General features: G+C 32.8%; 4 protein-coding genes across 9 annotated transcripts in view; 2 read left to right on the top strand and 2 right to left on the bottom strand.

Moving 5' to 3' along the window:
- Positions 1–1,501: 1,501 nt before the first annotated feature.
- Positions 1,502–9,939, bottom strand: LOC116779485 (SET domain-containing protein SmydA-8-like). Of its 2 annotated transcripts, none has more exons than XM_032673787.2 (3): positions 8,621–9,939; positions 2,280–2,443; positions 1,502–1,772 (listed from the first exon to the last, which is right to left on the bottom strand). In XM_032673787.2, exons 1-3 carry the CDS (start codon positions 9,792–9,794, stop codon positions 1,608–1,610), a joined length of 1,503 nt encoding a protein of 500 aa, XP_032529678.2. In that variant the 5' UTR covers positions 9,795–9,939; the 3' UTR covers positions 1,502–1,607. The 2 variants fall into 2 exon arrangements, with proteins under 2 accessions (XP_032529678.2, XP_032529679.2); XM_032673788.2 differs by lacking the exon at positions 8,621–9,939 and adding an exon at positions 5,442–6,670.
- Positions 6,781–12,959, top strand: LOC133318700 (opsin-5-like). Of its 2 annotated transcripts, none has more exons than XM_061522614.1 (6): positions 6,781–6,824; positions 11,704–11,831; positions 11,905–12,123; positions 12,191–12,275; positions 12,362–12,508; positions 12,624–12,959. In XM_061522614.1, the coding sequence occupies exons 3-6, from the start codon at positions 11,951–11,953 to the stop codon at positions 12,759–12,761; spliced, it is 543 nt and encodes a 180-aa protein (XP_061378598.1). In that variant the 5' UTR covers positions 6,781–6,824; positions 11,704–11,831; positions 11,905–11,950; the 3' UTR covers positions 12,762–12,959. The 2 variants fall into 2 exon arrangements, with proteins under 2 accessions (XP_061378598.1, XP_061378592.1); XM_061522608.1 differs by having other exon boundaries at positions 11,901–12,123.
- On the top strand, positions 9,830–17,803 carry LOC116779487 (rhodopsin-like). 3 transcript variants are annotated; one of them, XM_061522594.1, is made up of 9 exons: positions 9,830–9,963; positions 13,649–13,713; positions 13,791–13,916; positions 14,001–14,166; positions 14,732–14,844; positions 14,927–15,143; positions 15,210–15,294; positions 15,591–15,740; positions 16,803–17,803. In XM_061522594.1, exons 3-9 carry the CDS (start codon positions 13,835–13,837, stop codon positions 16,908–16,910), a joined length of 921 nt encoding a protein of 306 aa, XP_061378578.1. In that variant the 5' UTR covers positions 9,830–9,963; positions 13,649–13,713; positions 13,791–13,834; the 3' UTR covers positions 16,911–17,803. The 3 variants fall into 3 exon arrangements, with proteins under 3 accessions (XP_061378578.1, XP_032529684.2, XP_061378586.1); XM_032673793.2 differs by having other exon boundaries at positions 13,649–13,727; XM_061522602.1 differs by lacking the exon at positions 9,830–9,963 and adding an exon at positions 12,781–12,916.
- The window catches only part of LOC116779526 (monocarboxylate transporter 12), a 22,408-nt gene continuing 20,826 nt past the window's right edge, over positions 17,603–19,184 (bottom strand). For both annotated transcript variants that reach the window (XM_061522582.1, XM_032673870.2), the window contains exons 6-7: positions 18,658–18,858; positions 17,603–18,580 (exon numbers count right to left, since the gene is read on the bottom strand). In XM_061522582.1, the coding sequence (XP_061378566.1) occupies positions 18,438–18,580; positions 18,658–18,858 (344 nt within the window). In that variant the 3' untranslated portion in view covers positions 17,603–18,437. The remainder of the gene's footprint in view (positions 18,581–18,657; positions 18,859–19,184) is intronic.

The raw sequence follows: 19,184 nt of genomic DNA, 5'->3' as shown, positions 1-19,184 counted from the left end.
TTTTATGTTGAGGCTATACGAGAGCTTGTTGCAGTATGTATACATAAAATTATATATTATTCGAATATCCTACAAAACTAAATCAATGATAAGTGCCTGCGTTTTCAAACTTATTTAAGGCTAATTTTCACCGGTTAAAAATTCGACCGCGACTAAAAATTTCGTCTTTTGTAGCTTTAAGAGTAATTGCTATAAGACTTGCAGCTTGTACACCGCCCCTGGACAAAAATATAATAAGGACGGTTATATACTTCAATCATTGGCCGCTATTTGGAGGCGTCAGTAAACTGTATATATTTTGTTGACAGAATAAATAGCTGGGTCATTTGTGAAATCCGCCGATTGGAAAGATAAAACAGGTTTAAGATTGTTATTAGTAAGCTTTTAAAATTTTTAATGCATGTGGGTCTCTGCTTTGATGGGCCTAAAAAAGTGTATACAATTTCTATGGTCCGAGTTTCTTATATACATGGTTTCTCATTCTGTACATTGTAGAAGGTGATCATTTTTGGGCCCTTTCTTATAACAGGTCAAAGTATGCCCCTATTTTATATCTTTTCGTAGCAGATTGTTTCCCTTTTTTTAATTTTGTTTGTCTATACACATACTAGGTATCTACAGTTATGTACTTATGGAAAATTGTGGTGGTCATCTCTTTTTTTTCAACATTTTTCTAATTACTATTGTTTATCTATAAAAATGGTTTAATGCAAAAAGTTTTCATGAGTTGTATTATATAATTATTTTCATTATAGTTTATTTTAGGACTAAAATATGTTCTCGGCCCAGCACACCCTCGAGGTGTGCCCGAGATGGGCTGCGCAGCGCCAAGATCTTGTGGCGGCTCTCGGCGGAGTGGACTTGTCGCTTTCGAGTATCGCGGAGAAGATGCTCGAGAGTGACAGGTCCTGGCTGGCGGTGTCCTCCTTCTGTGAGACGGTCATGTCCACGAAGGAGGCATCTGAGCGGGAAAGGGAGGATGTGGCTGATGCACCCTCCCTCCGCAGACGACGGACGGGGGTGCGCCGGAGGCGATATTTGCAACGCCTCCAATAGCGCCCCTGCACTCCGGGCTGGGGTCGGGCTGGTGACCCGGCCCCTGTGAAAGCCCGGCGTCGTCGGGGCGATCCTAATTGCCGGGATCGCCCCCTTTGTCCGAGGGAGTAAGTCCGGTCTTTGCCAGGACCGGCCAGTCGCTGGTGTGCCCTGTTGCTGACAGATCCGGGGTGCACCAACATAGCGGCCGATGGCTTTCGCAGTGGTTTTAGTGAGTAGGGGCCTGCCCAGGCCGAGTCTCACACATCCTCTCCGGTCCCACCAAGGCCGGTTAGACGGCTCGTAAAAAGGGTTTCCCTGCGTCATCAAAAAAAAAAAAAAAAAAAAAAAAAAAAAAAGACTAAAATATGTTTCGAAGCTAAAAGCTATTGTAGCTATACTTACATAAAATGTAGATATTTATTTTTTATGTCCATTATTGTATTTTTTTATTATTAAGACACACTTAAATCATTTGTTAAATTTATTTTTCACATTAACATTAGGTATAGTAACAACTTATGGATATTACTCAGAGGAGAGAACAATTAAAATAATTAATATAAACTGCGCTAATGTTTCTGTGTATCAAGGATAAAAAATCGTTCTTGTTGTGTCTTGTCACAATCCGGTCCGAGGTACTGTCTTCGTATTTCGAGATCTGGTGGCGAGGAAATATCGTCCTTGAGAATGTTGCTGGCTTCCTGTATAGTGCTTTCAATTTCAGACTTCAGCTCCTGAAAAATTATTTTAATTATCTTAAAATTTTCTTTATGGTTATTAAATTAAGGTCCCCGATTTATAACACTTATCCAATATTATGTTTGCAAGCTAATCGACCTAGGGATATAAATTCATTAGGTAAAACTAAAAATTTATTGCTGTTACTCAGTCTTTCAAAGTTTATATTTGGTTAATTGATTATTGGTTATTAATGTAATAATTTCCTTATAAAGATTTAAAAATAAATATTTACGTAAGACTTTAATCTTTATTAATTCTTTTATACTTGGTAATATACATAGGAGAAAACTAATTTTCATGAGTCTTCTTGTTGGTATTGACCGTGTATTAGGTGGATTTACCTACTTATAGACTAAAAGTAAAGTTAAAAATCATTTGAATGAAAAGTTAAAAAACTTTTTTCTTTTGCGACTTATTTTTATCTGCTAATATTATTACAAATAATACGTTATTGTGATTGATTGAGTTTTATAAGCTAAAATACGTGTCATAGTGCATACCTCATACAGGTCTGGGTGGCGTCGGGCGCGTTCTGCCAGCGCGGCGTGCAGGTGATACAGCAGTAGGCCTCGAAGGTGCGCGTCTCCCACGCCCAGGGCCGCCGCCGTTCGCAATGTGCAGCGGCACAACCTCTCCTTCAGAGACAGCTGCGACTCCGATAGCTCTGGAACAAAGATTCGAGCATTCTTTAATATTTTCCAATAAATATAGACGTAGTTCAGATTCTGTTTACTTGGAATATTTGAAAAACGTTTATTAATGTGAGTATAACAATTTGAAAGTGGCTCAGAATGGGAATTCAACCAAGAAAATATAAAAAGAATTTTTAAATGAATGCATAAATAGTTGTCACTTTTAGTTTACATTAATTTCATTATAATGATTTCTACTCTAGTTAGTACTGACTGTTTGAAAAAAAAAACGTCTATCATTACAAATAAACTACAGCTATAACTTAAATGATATTGAACAGAATCATTTAATCATATAACACTCATTTTTTACATGCCACTTAATTGTAAACAGATGAAATATTTTCCTTTATTAATAGTTTCGAATCACATGACGATGATTACACTTCTAAACGCATAATTCAATAAATGAAGCATTTCAGAACGGATCACACTGGCTGCCAAACAATATATCAAATATGAATAATTATACATTATAAATAATTAGCACTACTAACGGCAGTGGTAGACAGATCCACCGGGACACCGCGTGAGGGCGAGCGTTCTTCGCTGCTGCGCCCATGTGAGCTGAAACCGACCGGGCAACTGATGCACAACAAACGATTACCGGCTTTATAACACTGAATATGTTATGATACGACCAGCTCAATGCTGTTAATGACTTTTAAAATATTACGTTCCAAACATATTATATATTATATCCCCATATTTATGACCGAAGATTCAAATTGCGTTGTATAGTGACGAGGTAAAATTCTGTGCGGAGAACGAGTATATAAACGCGATGTGCACGTTTACGTGCAATATCAAAAAAAGTGTTAATCTAACAATGAAAGTGCATTGCTCTTGATTATTTTTAGTCTTTTTCGAAACAAACAACGTAATTACCATAAAAAAATCACATTATCCTTTCAACGCGTAAAATATAACAAATTGTTTAATTTACATATGACTTAGTCGTAAGTACAATTAATTTTGGAACAGAAATTCCATAGATATTATGCAAGTTATTCGAATAATATTAGCAAAATCAGTTCTTTATTTACTTCAAGGTAAATATAAGTCTTTATAAATATTTAGTAGATTACACATCATAAAAACATTGTGGAAAATGTTTCTTTTCAGAACAGCATGCCCTACATGTGTATTACCCGTGACTCATGAATTATTTAGTGTAATCATCTCTAATCCAATGCCAATGGCAAAAAACTGAAACTTATACTTATTGCACATTTGCAATACTTACGACACATCCGTTTTGTTACAAATCTTTAAAAAGGTGCAAAGTTATCTTGTGAAATTTTCAATTCTTTTCTTAAAACCATACAAAATCATAGGAATAATAATTACATTTTGTTTTCGATATTCCTATGCTAGAAGGACTTTATAAAATTAAGTATTAATTTTGCGCATTATGTTTTTATATACCTAATTATATATTTCATGTATATATATATTTTTTGAACGTTATATTCGGTCCACGTTCCGTTTTCGAGTGTCTGTGATTTGATGGCGAGATAAAAGGTGTTCCGTTTTATACCGATTGTATAACTATATATATATATTTTTCTCACAAAACGTGTCTGTAGTTTTTATGTTTGAGGATCTAGTGTGACATATAATTATACATAATCCGTACATATTACTGCTTTTTAAGCATTAAAAGGACATAGAACTAGGAGAATAAAAGAGTATTAATAGTTTTAGTAACTTTTCTGTCATACTTAGATACAGTTTGGGGTATATTCCTCTAAAAAATAACGGTGTGTTACTATGGCGTTGGCGCGTCCTAGGTAGCTGCAGGAATCTCTGTTCTTCTATTGGTTTATATGTAATTTAATTAATATATTTATTAATTCAATAAATCTTATAGCTTTAAATCTAAGGATTTCCCATGCTAATAGTGAATTCATTCGTTTTGTTATTAATAATTTTCATCGTGTTTATATTTTATTATGAGTCTTGAAATAGTATTTAAATTGCAACTTGTGAGGATAAAGGCGGTTAGATAACTGTTAACCAACAAAATATATTTTTATTATATAATAGAATGCTACACTATAACGGGACAGTTTTTAAAATTTTATTTTAAATGACTGGCAGGCTTTAAATTATTTAAAGCTTCAGAATAGTTAGATATTTCTAGATACCACAAAAGGTGTTTTTTTTGCAAAGATAAATCTTGATTTTTCTAAGTTTAAAATATTTCAAGCAAACCTAATTCTTCGTTACTAGCTCTATCTATTGTTGAAGACCGTTTTAAAAGGCGACCAGTGTGTTTATTCCAAGTTAGCATCGCACACCACATACGGGGAATTAATATTTTTTCGTTCATAAATATCTGTTCATCATAGTATTAGCGTTAGTTACTGAATGAGAAATGGGCAAAACTTCGTCTGTACTGTGATCATGAATACTTAAAATAAGAGTTGGCACAGTTTATTTTGTTACGCCTTTATAACACATTTAAATATTTAAAAAAAAGAGTATAACAACAATTTACGCGTCTTGTACTAGTGCTTCTTATTGTCTTTGCGTCTCGCCAACCATTCAATTACTAGAAACGGGTTTTGCTATTTGTAATTAAATATTCTAAAAGCTATTTATCACAGTGTATGTTTATTATGTAATGTAACGAAATATCTTATATTTTATGTATGAAAAACCTTGACACGCTGAAAACCGCATCACGACCTAGAAACTCAACTCTGACGAACATGGCTATAGCGTACTTTGTCACGTAAATGTAAACCAATAGTTATTGTAATGCCTACAATCATTTCATGCTCCGATATACATTTGTTAAGTATGTTATTTTAATAACGTATAATTATAATAGCTTTGTTATATAATTAAAGTGTAATGAACATTTCATTATTGTTATGTCAGCCTTCGTGTTTAGTCATGGATTGATTAATGTATTTATATAAGCTTTCAATACATAACATCAACGTTTATCGTAAAATTTACCATTTAGTCCGCTTTTATCTTCATAACCAATGGTTATTGCTCTCGAAAATCGCATGACTTCGAGAACGTAATTTGATGAGGGTAAAATTTTTCGAAGCCTTCTCAATACTGGAACATCTTCTGAATAATTCTCGCTTAAGTCAACGGTTCCAACTAGACTGCCTAAAATACTCTGAATAAAACCTATTTTCTGCGGTGGCACTATTGTTGCACAATACTGACAGACCCATGAGGTGTTTATATCAAGAGGTGATTGAGGTAATATGATTCCAAAGCAGTTTTCTTTGAAACAATGTAATGCGGATAAATTTGTATTCATTTCTGTGACGTCACTGCATCTGAGGCAGGTGCACCAGAAGTTTTTTGTGTTATAAAGTAGCAACCGTCTAACCGGATTGCAGCACAATAATCCAGTGTAACAAGTGGTGATCTCATCGCCCTCCTTAATATCCCTGCTCGCGTAAACTTCCATTGTGTAATCCTTCTTAAATAGATTTCTAGAATTCGGTATACAACTGTGATTTAGAAACGATGACAGTGGGTACAATCCTCGGAGCTGTATTTTTTTGTTTGTGTTGCTTATTCTAAATGAGTTAATTTTAAGTATCGAAATTGCCGTTCGTAAGAATTTTATGTGTTCGTCACTTAACGTGACTGCTGAGTATATAGCATCCAAGTCCTCAAAACTATTGTCATTTTCATTCCTTTGAAAATTTTCCAATAATGTCTTCTGGTTTTCAGTAAGCAATAAACAATTGAAATATATTATCAGTACTGAAAGTGTGATAGAGCTGGCGTCAGATTTTATCTTGAATCTACGGATTTTACGAATAATCAAACATTGTTTTTCATGATTCTGCGAGTTTGCGCAATTTTGAGAACAGATAAAAAGAAAACATTTATCACAAATATAGCACTCGTCACTGATTTCAAAACATGAACAACAAAATTTTTCTTTGACACATCCAACACGGGGACCGACAACAAGTGGTTTATTTGTAAAAATCAGTGAACCCTTTTTAATAAATTTTGTTGCAATAACACCAAGTCCACCCAATGATGATTTGTCAATGATAAACGTAGAGCTGACTAAATGGTTCTCTAAAGATATTATTTTTTGTATTGAATCAATCTCGTTCATTATAACTGGGATGCTCGAATCAAGAGAAGCGAGTAAAGCTGGAAAGTGACTGACGGCATGTTCCGTTTTCGATGTAGATGTATGTTTACGAGATGTTATTAAAATAGAACTTGGAATTTACCCACCTACAGATTCATGATGCAATTCGTTTATCAAATTTGTATTTTTTTAGATACTACTATAATTTCGCTAACAATTCGTTGTTTGAATGTCTTTATAGTAAATTGATATCTCAAAATAAGGTAAATTTCTTCATAATTTGTAAGTAGGTACCTAACTAACTAACTGCTTCTGTAATTTAACCTAACGGTAGGGAGAAGGTGTTATGGCTAACACAAACATTGTTTGATGTTTGACGCTTAATACTGATGTACGTAAATTACAGTAATTACTGTTTGGTAACTGAAATGATACATTATAAAAGCTTAAATACAGACTATTTCCATAGAAAATGCTTTATCGATGTATGTTTACTTTAGAAGAGTAAAATATATGAGTGTTTTTCCATTAAACTTTAATGGCTGCGGTTAATGATTAAAGGCTACTTTACGCCGATCTTATGTGATAGGGTGGTACTAGCTGTAGTTACTTGACTACAGCTAGGCTCTACCTATAAAATACATATGTTTCTTGTCTTGTCATTCATGAATCTATATTGATACTTTCAAGTACGAAATTTTATTAATGAAGAACTTGAAGCGCTCCAAATGTCGTACAAACTTATGATCGGGACACTGATTCAGAGTGTATGGACAGTTTATATTCCATAAAAAATTTAATTACTTTGTATTGTCGTCTGTAACACAGTTTATTCCATAAAAATAAGCCTTTTGTCCATTTATATTTACACGTAAATGATATACATATAACTTTGTCATCATAGAATGAAAAAAAATAATAAGTTTTGCTATATGATAGACTAGCCGTTGCCCGCGGCTCCGCCCGCGTTTTGGTCGCTTTTTGCATATCCATATCTTTATCAAACTTAAAATAATAACACAAGGAAAAGAGATGATAACAAATAATAGACAACCACAAGCAACTAACAACAATGAATTTCCGAACCGCATGGTAGTGATTACACAACCGAGAATCTTAACACCGCGATCTAGGTTGATGACGTATTTTATCAACGCCATCTATCGAGTATAGTGTTCAAACGCTTCACCCCCCCCCCGCGCACTTTGTTATTTGTTATTTTTGTTACCTCTCATAAGTTTTAATATTAAGATTAACATAAATTAGAAAATATTTTTTTAATAACTAATATAACTAATTAACTATTAATTAATATATAACATATAACTAATCAATATTAAGTTGTAGTGTTTAAAAGTTTTGAAGCAGTGTTTGAAGTAAATTTTCAATTGAACATAACTTCTTTTTCCCTAAACCGATTTTGACGAAACAAAGTTTTGACAATGCTCCTAATTATATGTAATCCAACTGTGAAAACAGCGTTCAAATCCGTTGAGTAGTTTTGAAGTTATAACGTTCCAGACAGACAGACAGACAGACAAAAATTCCAAAAATTGTTTTTTTGGTTTCTATGACTCTTCTTTAATATCCTCCTATCAGTTTTTTGGAAAAATATTTAATGTACAGACATTCGATTTTTACTGTCTTATTATATGTATAGATAAATCATAACTTTTTAGCGGTCAAAATCAGAAAATCGTCAGAAGAGGCTTTGTACTGATATACCCACCCTACTATGGTTATTGAACTATAAATGTATTTAATAAGAACAGAATAAATTACCTGAAAAATTTATCAAAGTTTATTCATACATCAGAAATATAATATTATAAAATTCATAAAAATTTTCATCTAAGCAACTCTGACCTAACAATTAAATATTGTGATATGAATATACACATCTGTTATGTAATTTTAATATTGCTTTAATGTTCTATAAAAATCGTGTGACTGACTAACAGTCATTCAAACAAGGTGCATGAAAGTATTCGTACATATTGCATACATGCTGTCACATTTAAAATATTTTTCGCTTATATTTATGTTTCGGTAAACTTACCATTCCATCGAAGTCCATCCGTTTCGCCAAGCTCCCAAACGAGACGACATTGTAGATCCAATACTATTTGATTTGTTCTTGGAACGTATCTAGTGATTCTGTTTAAATAGAAATTTTCTAATTCATCGACGTTTTTCAGATCCAATGATCCCATAAGACTACCTAACGCGCTCTGTATAACACAAATGTTATCATTTGGCACTCTCATCCCACATTCTAGACAGCGCCAAGCTGTGGTTGTTTTTAATGGTTGTATCGGTAGTAGTGAGCCCTGGCACTCTGTTGAGAAACATTTTAGGGCAGCCAGCAACGTACCTCTCTCGGTTGGATCCGCGCAACGCTCACAATCACACAAGAAATGCTTGCTTTTATATAGATATAGACGTCGGGCTGGTGTTCCCCAGAGCATACCCGAGTAACATGTGAATATTTCGCTACCGGCGTTGATGGTTTTCGTGGCCTTTACGGTCATTTGTAAGTCACCATTAAAACAGTTTCTTGTGTTTGGTACACAGTTGTGATTCAAAATGGATGCGACAGGGTATAATCCACGCAAACTCATTTCCTTTTTACCATACGGTGTGGCCATCTGAAAGGCATTTGTGTTAAGAATACATATTACTAAGATCATGAATTCTTCTTCGTGTAAGGGAATATCGAAGTATTGTTTCAGATCTCTTATTTCGCTGCCATACTGTGGCAGTTTGTTGGCTTGTAAGGAAGTCAACAAGTATTTCTGATCTTCATTTAATAACAGTGCTCGTATTGCAGTCAGTGCGCGCGATAAAAGAGTGTCGTCAACTTCCTCAATTGGCACTTTGTTAGGCCAACGGGAAATTATACTACAGTCACCTGAATGAAAATCACTGTTTTGACATTGCACGGAACACAAAATTAATGCACACTTTGAACATTTAAAAAATATGTCACTATCAATATTTTTGCAGACGGTACATCCTCGTTGCACAATAATTCCGGACCGGGGTCCGTATACTAATGGATAATCAACGAATAAAACTTCACCGGCCTTGATATCCTCAGTAGCTACCAGTCCCCTACCTCCCAGAGGAGATTCGTAGACGGCCCACTTCACGGAATATTTATCCTCATCGCCAAAAGCGAGTAGACCCAGATGATGTTTGATCATAACCGATAATTGTTCTCTAGACACCATCCTGTCGCGACTCAACCTGTGCCCGTACTGAACTGCGCACTCGCTCCGATTACACACATCAGTGAGGTTGATAACACTAAATAGTAGCTAGTGATCGAATATACATCGCCAAAAACACTCGCAATCTTCCCGGTAATTAGTTGTGAGCGATAGACGTGCGCCTGGCGTGGTAAGTGGTCATCGTAACACACCTGACGTTTTTAACTCATCGGTTGCCAACTATTTACAGTTGGTAGCGTTTTTAGGGCTTGTCTAGAATTTTTTATGTAATTGGTAAAAATACATTTGTTCTGTCAGTAAATAAAGTGAATTCATATCTAATTATAATTAATAAAATATTATATTAATAGGTCAACGAAGCGATTCCAAGCTTCTTTACACATTCCTTAATAGTTAAATAAAAAACTAAGATATTTACTTTCCCACTTAAGTGGTGATTCATTGGAAATTAACATAACCGTGCAATCATGGCGTATAAATAAAAGGGTACCCTAGAATAGCTATAGTATAAATAAAATTAAAAATCTAATGTATTCCAAATAAATCTGTCGGTGATTACTTAGTTTAGCCATTACATACATCAGTGATGTAGAAATAAACCCTGTTAAAATGTTATAAATAGATTAGCTGTTATATTTAGATTGTTAAATAGACTGAATAACTTCCTTGTATCTTGACACACTTGGCCAACAAAATACAAAAGAGTCTGTTCATTGTTCCTACGTAGTTCTTATATTTTACATTAAATTTTAATCTCGTTCATTTGTGTAATTACTGTAGTTCTTTAGTTTTCTACATTAAATGCCAGTATTTCGTTTTGCATGCTTAATTTTTCTTTAATTTTATTTTTACATAAACAATTCTCGAGTCAGAGTAATTTACGTGATTTTATTTGATAAGTGCTATCTTGAGTTATTGTTCATCATTGCTTAAATATATGTTTACTGCTGCGTTAGAGCACACAAAGTAGTACAGACTTGTAACATGATATCAAGCTTTTGTTTGGTATGAGCCCGTTGGTTCGGCAACCTGTCTAGTCTCTGTGACCACTTCGCCTATGAGGACGTTTTGAAACGTGTCCTTAAAAAAAATTGTAACTCTTTTCACTTTCATGTGCCTAAAGTGACTTGTAGAGTGTTAGCGTGAGAATGCACACATTCTTTGATAATAACGAGGACGAGTGCCCTTATTATTATTTTGATGGTTCATATAAAACTCTATTGGGAGCTCTTCTTATTATTTTTGGTAAGTTTAAATCGATTTGATTCATAAAGATGTTAGTTAATGGTGGTGTCAAAGTAATAAAACGCTTGCTGGCAGGTGTGTTCGGGGTGCTCCTTAACGTTTGGCTGTACGCCACTTTCATACACAGTCATCTGCTTATATTAAAGAGTCACATGCTGATACTAAATCTATGTTCAGCTTCACTTGGTAGAAATTTACTTGGATTTCCCTTTGCGGGATCATCGGCGATAGCAAAAAGGTAATTTATCTAAAATTAACCACTGTAAGTATACTCTTTCTCCATAAAATTCTTGAAAGTTTTTTTTCATTTGTACAGATTATTTTAAATAAATTTTAAGAATAATAAAATAAACATATCCTGTCCTTTTCGGTTTAAATTAACTCGGCTTTGTTTTTAAGTAAGATATTCGATTGTTCCTAAGTAAGTACACAGTCGTATGTCTTAAATTGAAGCTTTGCAGTTTACTTAGAAGGAATTTTACTGTTTCTAAACGGTGTTTAGTTAAATGATCATATGATAATAACATTTGTTTTACAAATAAGATACAGAAATTAATCAGATATTCTTAAAAATCTTGAAGTTTCACCTAAGTATATTATTAAATATTTAATTACACTTAATTGTTGTCTAAATCAATATGTCTGAATTTAAAAATGATTACAGATGGTTGTTTGGTTCAGCCTGCTGCCAATTATTTGCTTTTCTGAACCAGTTTTTTGGTGTCTTTCAAATGATTGCGTTATTCGCAATAGTACTGGAGAGATATTTGCTTGCAAAATGTTATAGGCGAGGTTTGTAAATTATTATCAAAATTACAATTTAAAATTCTTAAGATTTCTTAATTATCACATCTGTTTCAGAAAGAACTGTCCACTTTAGGTATTATTGGACACTTATTGGAGGATGTTGGATGGTAGCAGTATTCTTTGCTATCCCTCCATTATTTGGCTATGGACTTTATTCCTGTGACGCAACAGGTACAGTTTGTACCTTCTTATGGCCTTCACTTAATTCTGGTGCGAAACAATTGGGGTTCAGTGTACCTTACGTCATCGTATGTGGAGTTTTGCCTATTGTTGGAATGTAAGTTTTTAATAATAATATCCTCAAATATTAACCTGAAGATAATTTTATTTATTTGATGTTTTAGATTTTATTACATGGGAAAAGCAATTCGCTTAGAGAAAATTTATTATAGGAACGAACAACAAAGAGAGGAACGACGTCTCACAAAGGTTATTTTTATAAACCAATGCCGTGTGATAATAAAATCGATTAGTTCTACCAATGCGTTCATTTACTGAAGGATTTTTTTTTCTAGTGTATTCACATCATATGTGTAACGACATTGGCTTTATGGATCCCGGCTGCTATACTGGCAGGTTGGCAATGGCTTCCGTTACTGATGTTCGGATACCGCCCACATGTACCTCAAGTGCTAGCAGTAATAGCGCCTGTAGCTACAGAGGTGAGGTTTCATATAAAAGAGTTATAATTTGTTTAAATCGAACTTTATATGAACATTTTTTTTATAATCTGTGGTCATGATAAATGCAAAGCATAAAACGCAGTCCTTTTCACAGGCGGCTACAAGTGTCCCTGTCTTATGTTACCTCAGTGCTGACGAAAGGGTACGAGCGTCGTTATTAGGCCGTATGCGAAAACAATACGCATTGTTGCATCCAGAGCGTGCCAAGCTATACAAAAGGAGTTTATATTAAAACTGTGGATCTGTGATACTAGAAACCATGAATACAATGAACGTTCCGGGACAACCGGAGTACGTCCAGTCCAAGCTGTGTAGGCTGGCGGGAACTTTATGGCTATGAATAAAGCGAGTTTTGAGGATAGCGCCAAGTGGATGCCGAGAAATGGAGTAACCTTCAAATATTGCTTAAATAAAACAATTTTCTTTGTAATTTGTACTGTCTCATTTGTATTCCTAATGTGTTTTGTTAGATGTTTCCCTTAACATTTCTCTGAATGCAAAAGTTTTAATAGTCGTAAAAAGAAACCAAGATTACAATGAAAGTTTTATAGTACTTTTCTTGTCTTCTGGAGAATATTCAAATTTCTTGTATTTGACGAATCATTTTCTTACTTTCAAACAAATTATATATCTGTCACGAATTGGTCTTAACATAAAAGAACATTAAGCGTACCACGAGTGTTGCATCTTCAAATGAGACAGTTTCCAGTTGTGGATTAATATATTTTCGGATATTAATGACTGTGCACTCTCTACATTTAGTGTGACGTTGCAATCTAGTGTTAACGGTACAGAATATTTTACGCAACTAATAACTACGCTCAAGTAACATAATACTCATAAAATAGATAATTATATAAGGCCCCGTGCCAGGGCTGTACTTAACAATAATGATTAAAAAGCGCTTAAAATTTTATTATTTTGCAAATAATTTAATTACAAACAAATTTATTTGTTGTACCTTCGGATAGCTTTTAACTTTTTGTTTAGTTTTATACTAAAATTGGTCAGAAAACACGTTCAAGCTCAAGACTCTCATTAACGTACGTTTTATTTAAAAATATAGATTATTATTGATAGTTACGTACAAGTTAACTGAGAATTATACTATTGTTTAAGGGACAAGTTCTGTGGATGACAACCAAGTATCGGAGAAACAGAATCAGACCGTGGCCAGATGTAATGTCAGTCAGCTGAGGTAGAAATTTGATCTCGTAGTGATTATTGAAAACTCTTCAATTGATTTAACTTCTTCAAACAGGACGGACTGATTCACTACTCGGAATCCTTACGAAATTGGCCATCATGTCCGCTCATGATTGTGTGTGGAGTGATATATTTGATGAACAATCTAGAACAAATTTACAATTTGGTTTCTTAATAACAGGTAAATTACTTGTTAATAATGTCACGTTATTTAATATTTTTTTTAAATTTAGTTTTATAGTTTTAATATTATATTTTTGTTTAGGTGCACTAGCTACTGTTGCAGGATTTTGGCTTAACTCCGTTCTATTATTGACCGATTTAAGATCTGACAGAAGCTATAGGAATTTGGCATTTTTCACGTTTATTTCTTTCGTGAGACGTGCTGTATCTATTTTCAACTTTTTATTCGTATCAAATAACTATGAAAGGTGAGTCTGGAACTTATTTAACATTTTTTGGATTTCTCAGTTTCAAGCGAACCCAGGACATAGTGTATTGTTTAAACTTTAAGTACATACCTAATTTTTACTGTTTAATATTTAAATTTTTTATTCAAGGAAATTTACTAATATATAATATTATTTTTGTTTATATTTGTTAAAGATAGGATCTAAAATGTTTTATGTAGCAAATTTTTTACATTAATATCTTTTACATTTTGACATAAGTAATATTTGTCAATGATTACTTTTTCAAAACGATAGTCAAATGCAAAAGTAACCATAGAGAAATATTCAAGAGAGTTATAGTGTTCTGAAAAACCGTATAGACTCTCAAAAGTTTTTTTCAGGTCAATATTTTCTAAGGGCACATACTCTGAAAAATTACCTCGTGTGAATTCTTTTTTTTTATGTGAGAGCTCGAGTCAACAACCACTCGTCCATACAACCATGTATTCATGTATTTCTGTGATTTATATGATTTAATAAGTTTGAAGTAACACCGTGGTTTCAGATTGATATGTTTATGTCGTAACTGAATTTCATTTTGCAGTGTATCTTGTGAATTTTTTGGATTCGTCGAAACATTTTTCGCTGTGTACGAATACGAATGCCTTACACATGTCTGCATTGAGAGATACGTTGTTGCCAAATACATAACTAATGGTATGATTGTAATGAACGAGAATATTTAATTTATGACACTTTATTGGATCAATCTCATCAATAATGATTTTAAAAATTTTAGGTTGGCCTATTCAAAAGAATCATTACATATTGTTTCAAGGATCTTCATTGTTTTTCTCGGCCCTATATGCTTTTCCGCCTGTCTTCGGTCTTGGAAGATTTGGTCTAGACTTTTCATGTCAGTCGTGTATTCTTGATATGGTATTAACGGAAACGTGGGATAGATATGTTACATTAACTATATTTTTGCTTCGCAGTGTAAAATCAACTGGATTTATGTAAGTTTAATAGATTTTTCAGTTGTTTATTATTATTTACAATATAATGATTCACGTTTGTTTCAGTGTTACTATGTTGGTGTGGGCTCGTAATCTGGAAGCAAAGTTTGAAGCATCGCCAGAGTTATTGCAGCAAAAAAATTTCACCGAAGTGAGTATTAAAGTCAGTTAGTATACATATATTATAGAAGAAATGAATAGCTTTCTTATAAGTATTTTGCAAGGATATTATACTTATATTTCATATATATATATATATATATATATATATATATATATGTATATATTTATATGTATGTGTGTGTGTTTATTTTATATATTTTTTTGTTCTTTTATTGATGTTAATATTGCTAATAAAAATATATTAATTAGACATTTATAATTGGTGTGGTATTATAAAAAAAATAGTATATATATTTTATTAATTTATGTCTTCGTTTTCAATAGAGCGTAGTTATCATGACAGTCGCCAACATAATGTGTTGGTTGCCAATCGCCCTGATACGAGGCTGGGTTTTGACGTCTCAAGTTTTGGCTGGTGACGACCTAGTTAAACCATCTGCGACCGTCCTTCAGTTTGCTATTTGGTTGCAATGGGTAAATATAGAAATGTTTGATAACTTCTTTTTAAAACATGCGATCTATACATTGTAATGCGAATGGTCTGCCTGTTTTTATTTTTGGGGAACTACTGGTGAAGTTTAAATTACGGCATAGAATGGATATTGGATAGTTCATATTATAATAAGAATTGTTCTCATTTAATATTATTACACAAAGAGTTTACCGTATAGAGTAAAATAAATTTGGATAAAGGATGACTCGTACACAATGAGAAATTGACCTTATAGGCAATTTTATGTTTAGAACAAAGGTCAAGAGTGTAATTGACTTTTTTATTATTTACTTGAATGTTTTCTGTACTGAAACTAACAGTCATATTATAGTGAAATTTTAATGGTCTGGGGGAAGAACCCATGGTGATACTTTGACTATAAAGTTTTAAAATATATCACTGTCTTTAAATGTTCTGTTGTTCTTTTCACTTTACAAAAACTTTTTAATTTACTGAGAATAGTGTATGTATTTATTTTAAAGCTCGACCACTGACTTTAGTAAATTTATTGTTTGTTAAAGTTTAGGGTTATTTAAAATTAATATTGATAGCTCAACTTAAAATTGGTTCTCTTCGGACGTCCGCACACAATTGTGATTTAATCGCAACTATTTGAATTAATGTTTTAGTGTTCTATATAATATAAACAAAATCTATATTTGTGATATAAATAACAAACAAGTCTATTTTGCAATATACAAACCTATGAATCAAAAGGTTTGTTTGCGATAGCAGTCATTTTTTAAAACTTTATTTTTTATTATAGTTATGACTTCTACAGGCCAGTCTCAGTTGTTTAATCATTTGTATAGATGTTTTTCACAAAACAACAACATACTTCAGCTCTTTCAAGATCTATAAATTACCTTTTATATTCCACACGCTTGTGTACACTCACGTAAGAGTAAAACGTAATACTTTCTTTAGGTTTTTCTTTGTTTTCCTCATATTTTATAAAAAAAAATATATATATGTTTTTTGCAAGTAAATTTAATGATTTGTTTATTCTGGGCATCAACGGGTTAATGTATTTATATTTTCAGGCGGCCCCTGCGTTTACTACAGCAGCAATGTTTTTCTACGACGACAGAATTCATAAAAAAATGGTAGGCGATCGATGTAACAAAGAGGAATTATCTAAAAAAGAGTAGGAGTACTACTGATATAACGATTTCTACTATTTTATCATATAATTATATAAACATATCCTTATAAAATTATGCTTTACTATGTTCTTTAATAATCTTTAGTTTTGCTTGTTTATATTACAATTGCTAGGTTTTTATTTTTGTCATTTAACATTCCTTACGACTAGTGATCGTTGTGTAAATTGATATGCCTACATACTATTAAGAGAACGAAAAACAAGTCAGACACCTTTAATATTGAAGAAAATGCACTGATTCCAGGAATATTTATAGTACAAGTTTTTAATAAGGTGCAGTATGTTGATAGTATATTTTAAAATATGTGGAAAACAATGCATTGAAGTGCAAAGTATTGTATGTTAAGTATTTAAAATATTTTGTATATTATTATCTACATACACGAGCAATTTTATAAGTATATATCAATTAAGATATCACATAATATGTAAATAATGATAACAAAGTGTAAATTTAAAAGAATACAGATAATGATATTATATCAACAAAAATAACATAGTGTAATAATCATAAGTATTACAGCGAGGCGCGTAATCTCTGTAACGCACACAGACGTGTATGTACACAAAACATCAAAAACACACACATACAGACACACACAACATATATACATATTATATAATATTTTTAATCTCAAAATTTGTATGTGATGTTTAAATAAAAATAAAAACAATTAGTTGATTGTGGTAACTTTTAATCAGGTCACATGCATGTTAACTTCATAGCAAATATCTTTACAAACATTTGTACGTAGAAATTGTTAAAACAGTATACCGTTTATCTAATTCAGTCTAATATACGATCATTGATAGGATAGCTTTATTATATATTCAAACATTATATATACATAATGTATACAAGGCAAGACGTCTGAGGTATCCGTAAAAAGATATGGTCACAATGATAAGGTTAAAGATTGGATGTTGGACCTCAACGAGGGTCTAAACGAGATTGGTCCGTTTTAAGGCCGAATATTTACATTTATACTATACATTAAACAGATTTATATCTAAGAAGAATATACAAAATAGTGCATCGCTTATATACAACTTACTTACATATTATAATTATTTTAATAATAATTTATTTTTATTATCTGTATAACTTATTGTATTATTAAAAACAAAACAAAAAAAAAGGAAAAAGAAATTGTAGTAATTATTATAATATATTGATTTATTGTATGCCGTGTTACACTAGGTATTGAAATTTGTTGGAGTCTTTGGGTTGCTTGGATAGATTGACTATTATTTTACACCTTCACATATTGTTGTCGCCGGTTCTGTTTACTTCAACACTACAATTGTCCACGCAATATTTGGAATGAGCTTGTATCCCATAGTCGCTAACGCTAACATTATTTACACATTCTTCATCTTCATTATCAACAACTGTTGTATATACCCTGTTGCTGTACGTGTCCTCTGTGGAACCGGAGGACGGTGTAGAGGGACTGTTCAGAACGATAATAGGATTATTATATCTAGTTCTGGTCCCTCTAAAGTCATCCTGCTAAATTTGTTCTATCGTCGTGTCTCTTTTGCTCCGCCTCTCCAGCATCGGAATGAAGAATAGAATCAGACCGCTTAGTGATATCGTCCCTCCAGCGACGAAGAAGGCTGGTGCGTAGGAGTTCAGAGAGTCGAACAACCAACCTTGAATATGATGATTATTAGTTATATGATTATATAAAATTGGACTAAGGAATTTAATATTAATTTAAAACACACACCAGCAAATGGTGGTCCGATAAGTGATGCGATTCCTTGGAAGAGTAGCAGAAGTCCGAAAGCGTTTGTCAATTTCTCTATACCAAGAAGATCGACAAGAACTACGGAAGTGAGACCCACGTAAGCACCTATAGTGAAGCCAAACATGGTCGCGTAAAGAGCGAGTCCCCAGAACTCCCAGCAAGCCATCGCCATTGCAGTACCTAAAAAAATTTACAAGAAATTAATAGTGTCTCAATCTGTCTTGAAAATAATTTATCTAACTCTGATGCCTTAATCCCGATTTTATAACAATTTATCTGTAAGTAAATGTGAACCCGTTTTTATAATCATTTTATGCTAATTAATATATGGTCATGAATCACTAACGACTTTTTCATTAATAGGAATATTTAAATGAAACTAGTTTTTAAATAATAAAATCCGCGTAGTAAATCCAAATAATACTAGTTTCATTTAAATGAATACTCGCGAAAATCTTAGATCTCAATCGAAATATTTACTGATTTTCATGTCTAAGGTTTTCATG

This window comes from Danaus plexippus, chromosome 2 (assembly GCF_018135715.1).
Source record: "Danaus plexippus chromosome 2, MEX_DaPlex, whole genome shotgun sequence".
Lineage (NCBI taxonomy): Eukaryota > Metazoa > Arthropoda > Insecta > Lepidoptera > Nymphalidae > Danaus > Danaus plexippus.
Note: the sequence above shows the minus strand (reverse complement) of the source record. Positions and strands in the feature narration are given on the sequence as shown.